General features: G+C 51.3%; 1 protein-coding gene across 1 annotated transcript in view; it reads left to right on the top strand.

Moving 5' to 3' along the window:
• Positions 1-8706, top strand: part of HNRNPUL1 (heterogeneous nuclear ribonucleoprotein U like 1) — a 34473-nt gene continuing 25767 nt past the window's right edge. Inside the window, exons 1-4 of the mRNA XM_065899604.1 lie at positions 1-315; positions 4042-4167; positions 6180-6333; positions 8279-8352. Coding sequence (XP_065755676.1) covers positions 21-315; positions 4042-4167; positions 6180-6333; positions 8279-8352 — 649 coding nt within the window. The 5' untranslated portion in view covers positions 1-20. The remainder of the gene's footprint in view (positions 316-4041; positions 4168-6179; positions 6334-8278; positions 8353-8706) is intronic.

Raw genomic sequence — 8706 nt, 5'->3', positions numbered from 1 at the left:
CCGCCCCGGGGGCCCGGGCCATGGATGTACGCCGTCTGAAGGTGAACGAACTTCGCGAGGAACTGCAGCGCCGCGGCCTGGACACTCGCGGCCTCAAGGCCGAGCTTGCTGAGCGGCTGCAGGCGGCGCTGGAGGCCGAGGAGCCCGACGACGAGCGGGAGCTCGAGGCCGACGACGAACCGGGGCGAACCGGGCACAACAACGAGGAGGTCGAGACCGAGGGGGGCTCCGAGCTGGAGGGGACCGCGCAGCCACCGCCGCCCGGGCTGCAGCCGCACCCGGAGCCCGGCGGCTACTCGGGGCCGGACGGACATTGTGAGAGTGCGCGGGGCGAGGGCCGGGGAGCCCGGAGTCCGGGCCGAGGAAGGGCTGTGGGACGCGGGATCCCGGCTCCTGAGGTCGGGGAGACGATCTGAGGATCGGGGGATCGCGCCATCCGCCGCTGAAAAGGATCTGGGGACAAGGCCCTTGGGACGACCGGAGGGTGGATCCTGGCGTTCGGTGCAGGGGAGATACTGGAGTGGGGGCTCTCGGTTTCGGAGATGAGGAAGGTCCGGGGGTGTAGAGGATTCCGGAGCCTAGGGCTCGGAAACCGGAAGCCGTGGTTTCTGGAGCCGGAGACAGTCGGAAGAACAGGAGGTTTTCTATCGGCGGGCTGAGGAGGATCTTGGAAATGGTGATCTTAGGGTTTACAGCTGGGTAGGCTTGGGAGCTATGCTAGCCCAGTCTATGGGCTGGGCGTTGGGAGCCGTGTTTTCAGGGCTGGGAGAGTTTTGAGGATGGAGGGTCCTGGAGTTTGCTGCTGGATGGGGTACCGAGAATTCTTATGGGTTGATTAAAATGGAGTGCTGGCGTCTGACCGGGGAGGGTCTGATGGACTGTGTGTTCTGGTGTTTGACTGGGGAGCAGTTAGGGGATGTGGGAGACCACCACGTGATTGTACTAGGGGGGGACTTCCATCTGGCTGAGGATGGCCTAGGAGACTCAGATCCGGGGCTGAAAGGCCAACCTTGAGGCATGGGGAACCTGGGCATTTGATGCTGGCAATCTGGGGACCTTCTGGTTGACTTATAGAGGAGGTATATGGAACCTTGGTGTCCAGAAGCTGGTGGAGGAGAGAAGGATGCTTCACTGGGTGAGGGACCTGGAGGGCTAGAGCTGGGAAGGCTCTGAGAACAAATAACGCAGTGGCTACTGCTGAATGGTCTTAGATTAACAGTATGGGATGTTTGGAGAACAAGGGTAGCTGGGGGTGGGTGGGGTAGATAACAAGTAGATACTCGATGGAGTATCTAGGGGATAGAGGATTCTTGTGTCCAGCACAGGCGTGTGTAGCTGGTCTGTCAAATATAGGGGAGGAGAGAGTGTGTAGCATGTGGAGGGTGAAAGAAAACCTGTTGACTTGGCTGGGGACCTCAGGGTGGAGTAGGGAGGAGTGTTTCTGGGGCTGAGCATCTCCACAGGAGGGCTCCTTGGTCCCCAGAAGCAGTTATTTTTGTGCCCAGGGATTGGAGGGGCCTCAAGGGGTAGCTGGGAACCTGTGCATCAGCCAGAAGGTGTGACTCTGAAGGAGAGGGGATGAAGTAGATCTGTTACTTTCTGAAGGGAGGCGACCCCGGTATGGAAGGGACTAAATCTGGAGTTAGAAAAGGGTGGCTTTCTAGCAGGACAGGGATCGGAGAGGTTGAAGAGTAAGTAGAAAGGACTCTGGCGTTCAGAGTTTGTGTTATTTCTCTGAAAAGAGGGTATTCTCAGCCATAGGGCTAAGGAAATGGGGAGAGCAAGGGGGTCAGAGAAGAGACTGGATTTGGGGTTGGCATTGGGTATTTACTTGTTGAAGAGAGATGGAACCTCCTGGAGCAGGGCAATCTGAGGGTAGATTTGGGGTGGAGAGCGATTGTCTAGGACTCAGATGCTGGGAAAAGTACTTCCCATTGCAGAGACCTGTGAAGGAAGGAAGGAGTGGCCCAGTGTGCCTGCCTAGGGCAGGCAAGACCCTGGCAGGAATGCCTAGGAAGAAGGGCCAATGGCTGGAGGTGGTTCCAAAGAAAAGTGATGTGCTTTGGAGCATAGACTCTAGACTCAGATTTTGTCTTGGGCAAGTCACTTCACCTCTGTGAGCCCTGGTTCCCTTGTGTGTAAAATTGGGATAATAATAGTGTCCCCACCCCCCAGGGTTGTTATGAATGAGATTATGTTCGTAAGGGGCTTAGCACTGGACCTGTCTATTATTAGGAGGTGGACGTTTTAGAGAGCGGAGAAGGGCCCCAGAACCATAGCTTCTCTGAGCAAGGCTTCCTCTGTGAGCACAGGAGATTCTCAGAGATGTGAGGCTTCCGTGGCGAGAAGAACACTGTGCTTGGAGCCTGGAAGAAAGAAAGTGGTTTGAAAGGGTCCCTTGTGTTCTACTTAAGGGGTTATTCTGTGTCTTCCTTTCTCCCCTACCCCTTACAACAAAATCCTTTGGGTCCCTTTTTATGCCCCCCTCCAACCCTTCCTTCAACCCTGGTAAACAGACCTGTAGCAGACCACGTGATCTGTGACTTTCCTCCCTTTGGCCGCACCTGGTTTGTGCCCAGATATATTTGTCCTCTGAGAAAGGATCCAATCAGTTAGCAAGCAGCAGAGTAGTCTGCCCTTCCCTGTAGTCCTGCCTCACTAGGCCTGGCACTGCCACTAGTAGGGCTCTGGAGGCACCTAGCAAAGCTTGCCCCTGGGGTGGAGAACCTGCTTACTACTAACCCTAGGTTTCCAGAGTTCTCTCTGGGTTTGCCTACAAGGTTCTTGAGGGAGTTTCAGGTTTTAGTTCCACCTCTGAGCTCTCACATGTGTCATCCCAACCCCAGGAATGTTTTCTCCATTCTCGTCACTGAATTATCATCACCTATGTATCCTTTGAGTCAAGGCTTATCTCTTACTTTCTGGGTCCCTGATCTTAGCCCTTGGTACTTCTTCATAGCCCTTAACCCAATCATAATTTTTGTGCTTACGTATTTGTTTAACGTGTGTCTTACTAAACTGAAGGTTTTAGTGGGGCAAGCTTATTCTCAGCTGTATCCCAGCATCTGGTATGTAGTATGTACTCCATAAATAGTTGATGTTATTATTCTTTTTCCTTTCTTTCTTTCTGTCTGTCTTTCTGTCTGTCTTTCTTGTTTTTTTGGCCGTGCCGCATAGTTTGTGGGATCTTAGTTCCCCAACCAGGGATTGAACCCTGGCCCTGGCAGTGAAAGTGCCGAGTCCTAACCACTGGACCTCCAGGGAATTCCCTGATATTGTTATTCTTGCCACCCTTCAGTTGAGTTCGTCCTGGACCCACAAGAGACCTTTCTGGAACCCTTCCCACCTAACTCCAAATATTTTAGGATTTATCCCTAATGAGTCTGAAGGCCACTATTATCATGACTCCTGTTTTCTTAACAGTTCCTTTCCTTCCTCCCCCATTTCCTCTTCAACTGAGATGGTTACCCCTGATCTTTACAGTTATTGCAGGGTGGAAGTGATTCTTAAAGAGGGTTGGCTATGCAGGTGGGAATAGTGACTTGGGTCGAACAGAGGACTGGTTTGTGCTCTGAACAGTTTTTAAGGTTGTACCCTAAAGGTAACTCTCTAAGCATTATACCACATCAGAGAACAGCTAGGCTGGTAATTTTTAAACTGTGCTCCATGGAATCCCAGGTGTCTGTGGAGTTACCCCCCACCCTAGTGGGCACTTAGAGGGCGAGGTCAAGCTGGACCCCTTCTCTGACTCTCCCATCTCCTTGCTTCAACCAGAGCAGTTCTGCTTCATTTGGTTTTGTATGTTGGGATTCTGTAGAACCCAATCACAGATAGATCTCCAACCTTTTGAGGGGCAAAAAAGCATGTCCTCAGGCAGCTGGGGCCCCTGATTTCCCAGGTGGGTTTCCATCTGAGGGTGTTATCACACCTTTTAGCCTCTGGCAGACTAATTGTCCCCAGTGGGGATGGCGTCGTTTTGCATTAAAAAGCTACCTCTCGTCCCAAGAAACACCCTTCTAACTGGCCATTTTTTGTTTTAAGATGTCATGGACAATATTACCATGCAGAACCAATTCTATGAGACGCAGGTCATCAAGAAAGAGAACGAGTCAGGCTACGAGAGGAGAACGCTGGAAATGGACCAGCAGCAGCAGGCCTATCGCCCAGGTAGGAAAACGCACATGATCTCTCTGTCTTGAAGGAAATAGAATCTGTGTGTGGGTAGCCCTTACCTTCTGCCTAGTGCCTATCTTCCCAGAGACTTTGCATCTTTCTCTTGGGCATTCCACTTGGGCTTTGTCACTCTGGCAAGGTCTTTTTGAAGGAAAGAACTTAGTCCCTCTCCCAAGTGTTAGGAGAGGGGAGTCTTCAAGGTATGTTTTCAGATGTTAGTACCAACATCCTAGAGAGTTGAGACCTGGAGGCCAATATTTGAGTCCTACTTAGAATCTTAGAATGTGGAAGCCAGAAAGGACCTTCTAAATCTAGTCCAGTGTTGCCCACGTTCTGAAGAATATCTTTCCAGGAGATATTTATTAGGGACTCCTCAGGAAAAGGTTCCTTGGACAAACACATCTGAAAAATGCAGCGTATTCTATACCGCTTCTGGGAGAGTCACTGTGCTTATTAGATCATTAAAGATGCTGAGAAGTCCTGGATTGGGAAAAGCTCTGTGTCACATTGTTTAAACCCAGGATTTCCCAAACATGTAAATGTGTCTTTGTAGAAAAAAGTTCCCTGTAGTGCCAGTTTGGGAAACACAATTGTAATGTAGCTGTCTCCCAATTTTACAGATGGGGGAGGTGGCAGGGCTGGGGTTGGAACCAGGAAACTGGCTTCTGGGCCATTGCTCTTGGTCAGTAAGCAGCACTCCTCACCAGTAGTGTCCTAGTATTGGGGAAGCAGGGTCTTACCGTTGAGTAATGACAGAGCCAGGACTGGCTCCCAGTCTTGTGCTCCTTTCACTGTGCTGTGGCCCCAGTGCCTTTTCTTAGTGAATCTAGCTGGTTCTGATTCCATTCTGGTTCATCCACAAAGTGAAATCCCCAGACATTTCTTGTGGGTGGCTCAGGATTTTAATGAATGTAGGTTAAACCGCAGATTTGTGTCAGGCTCTGTGAGACTTGTGGGATCATTTGGCCCAAGGAGAGTATTCTCCGTGCAGACATTTATCAAGGCCTCCTGTGAGCCCAGCTCTGTGCTGGGAACCATGGAAGTTCTCTTCAGGTGAGTGAGCACCATCTCTGCCCTAGCAAGCGAGGAGCCTTCCCTGAGAGGTTTGGTCTGCATGCCAAAGCCAGGGAGTGACCCAAGGTGGTCTTGAGTTGAATGCTGAAATGTGTAGATGTGAGTGATCCACAGCATCCATAGGTGCTGTGAGAGAGATGAGGCTAGACTGAATCCATGGGTTCCTCTTGGTAGGCACGGATTCCTGGAGTCTGCCCGAGACTGGGATTTTCCTGTGGTCCGCAGCATGTTATCCCATCCTGACTTCCTATTCGCGGTGTGACTTAATGAGGCCATCACACCTGTGGGCTGGCTTAACTGCAGGCCCTCCCTGCTGGAATGATTCTGGGCTTTGTAATAGAGTGATTAAAGCCGGTAGAGTTAGCTGTGGGACAACAACACTGTTGAATTGCCTTTCTCCCCTCCATTGTTAGACTGAAGAAACTTCGTAAGAACTGAAGTGAAGAGATTCTTGGGGAGGAGAAATTAGAGAATGTGGAACTGTGGAATCTTAAAAGTTTTGGGGGCTCCCTCCCACTTGGTGCAGGCCAAGGTAGCTGCCAACTTTCATGGGGCCTTTGGCAAGATAGCCAAGGCAGTCATTCGCCTTTGGGTAGGCCCTTAGCGAGCTTGTCCTTGTTTAGTGCTGAAGTCCCCTCTCCCTCCCCACGAAGGCTGAGAGTTATCTGACTGACATCTGTCACCCCATCAACCGCTGGTGCTGATGTGCCTGGATGGCCATCCCCAGCCTCCCTTTATTCTAGCCCTGTTCTCCAGGACAGCCGTCTTGGCTCCCTCAGCAGGCTTCTGTTGAACTCGGCAAGCTGCCTGTGCCCAGACCTCATCACCATAGTCAGGGTCCTTCCAGTATCTCCTGAGGTAAAGGGGACCAGAAAAGTGATAACTGAGGAGTTTCTGAGTGTCTTGACCATCTGGATTTGTCCTGACAGTAGAAGTGAAGACAGAGATGAAGCAAGAAGCACCCGCGAGCTTCCTCCCGCCTGAAGCATCTCAACCCAAACCAGACAGACAGCAGTTCCAGAGTCGCAAGAGGCCTTATGAAGAAAACCGGGGACGGGGGTATTTCGAGCACCGAGAGGATAGGAGGTGGGTCTGTGAGGCAGTGGTCACCCTTTTTCCAGTAGGTCTCTATGTCTGTAGCCTGGTGCCCGCTGGGACCTTCGTACTAGCCTGGAGGGGCAGAGCAGAGTTCTCCCTCCCTCACACTCTCCCCCAGTTCTTCCTGCACTCACTACCAGATTCAGCTTTGCTAAATATTTGGTCCTTCCCTCAGTTCTTCCCTTCCCATTACTTTCAGGGTAAAGTTCAAACACATGTGAGATGCCAGCCTGCCTTTTCAGTCCTTTGCCCCACTGCCCTGCAGTCCAGCACAGTGTTCTGTTCTTAACGGTTGCTTGATATCCCTCAGTTGAAAGAAAGATTTATTTCCTGACCTACTCCGAAACACACCCCTTCCATCCATCTGTTCATTCATTCATTATCGGCACTCGTAGTGCTTTCACACGGGCCCGCCCTTGGGGTAGTCCGTGGAGGCACAGGTGATTTGGACAGTGGGTTTTGTGTGAGGGTCAGGAGCTCATGGGTGGGAGTGGCCTCCCCCCTGGTCATTTCCTTTTCCCTTCCCTGACAAGCCTTCCCCCTCCCTTCGCCCCCAGGCCCAGACCTACCCCTTCCTCCTTCCTTCCTTCAGCTCCTGTGTGAAGCCTTTTCCAATCAGGGAAACTAGGAATGATCACTCCTTCTCTGTTCATCTTGGCTGGTCATCTGACACATCTTATTTCCTATCTGGTGGAGTCCATCCTCCAATTAGCTTGTGACTGTTTAAGACAGGGCCTGGGTCTCATGGCTGTGACTGAAGTCAGGAGATGGAACCCACCTCTTATGAGTTTCTCCTACTACCCCCCATAGAACAGAGGCCTAGAGCTACTTGCTGATGGAGGCAGAGGAAGAGCACTTGCTTTCATCCAGGGGTGACAAGAGAAAGCTTCCTAGGATAGACTTACCATGTGATGATCTCTTTCTTCCTACCAGGCTCTGTGCTAGCCTTGGACTGGCAGGGTCAGAAGGGCACTCCACCAGAGGGAAGCCTGCTGCTGGGGGAGTGCCAGGAACTAGATGGGCACAGTGTACCTGGTCTGAGCATATGGTGGACTGAGGTCATCCAGCCTGGCCCAGGCAGGACGCTGAACATTAGACTCCCCACTTCCACCCCTTTCCCTTATTCCCATATGTTGGAAACCACCAGTATTTTCACATAGTCCCTTTTAGTATTTTGGTAGGAGGGACTCTTGTTCATAATTTAGGACACTTTTTTTTTTTTTTTTTTTTTCCTGTACGCGGGCCTCTCACTGTTGTGGCCTCTCCCGTTGCGGAGCACGGGCTCCGGACGCGCAGGCTCAGCGGCCATGGCTCACGGGGCCAGCCGCTCCGCGACATGTGGGATCTTCCCGGACCGGAGCATGAACCCGTGTCCCCTGCATCGGCAGGCGGACTCTCAACCACTGTGCCACCAGGGAAAGCCCTAGGACACTTTTAAAGAGAAAGAGACTGAAAAACATGGTTCATTTCAAATCCTTTCAGATGTGGAGTTTTAGGAAGCCTGGAATATGGACAAATTGTAATAAAAGGTTTATCTAAATTCTTACAGATTCCCACTCCTGGCCCAGTACTCTTTGGGCTACCATAGGCTCCCAGAGTTCAGCATGGAGGTAATTCTCAGCGTGTAAAGGGGTGGATCAGAATCTGGGGGTGTGAGAGAAGAGTCTTCTTGGAAAAGCTTCCTAAATGATGCCGATGGCCCTTGTTAGCAGAGCCGGCCCTCTTCAGTCCCTGACCCTGCCCTAGGAGTTAACAGTCATTGCTCTCACTGCAAGGATATAAGGTTCCAGAGTTCTTTTGCTAACCTCTGTGGCAAGAACTTGAAATCCAGGAAGCAGCTTGGAGGCCACTTGTAAATTCAAGCAGAACCTTCAGTTCCCTTCTTCCCTTGTCTGTCCATTCTCATGTAACGTGATACCTCTTTATGACACAGGGGCCGCTCTCCTCAGCCTCCTGCTGAAGAGGATGAAGATGACTTTGATGACACCCTTGTTGCCATTGACACATGTGAGTCTTTGGAATGCCTGTTTGATACTGCCTTCCACTCAGTATTGGGAGGCTGCCTTAACCTTCACAGAATTCCTGCCCGGCACCATCCAGAGCCAGTGTTAGTTCAGATGTGAGAAACAGCAGAGCTCTAGAATGAGGGTGCTGGTTTGGAGACAGAAGATCTGCTCTCAGCTCTAACTGTGAGATTCTGGGCAAGTCATTCTACTTCTCTGAGCTTCTCTTCAGGGAGGAATAATCCTGCCCTAATACCTCAGAGGACTTTGAGTGACATTCATCAGAGAGTGGATACCAGAGCAAGTTGGAAAACCCTAGCACCCTGTAAACACGGAGGGTTGTCATTTAAGCGGGAAG

The sequence above is a fragment of the Phocoena phocoena genome, chromosome 20 (genome assembly GCF_963924675.1).
Source record: "Phocoena phocoena chromosome 20, mPhoPho1.1, whole genome shotgun sequence".
Taxonomy (NCBI): domain Eukaryota; kingdom Metazoa; phylum Chordata; class Mammalia; order Artiodactyla; family Phocoenidae; genus Phocoena; species Phocoena phocoena.
This window is presented reverse-complemented; position numbering and strand designations above follow the sequence as displayed.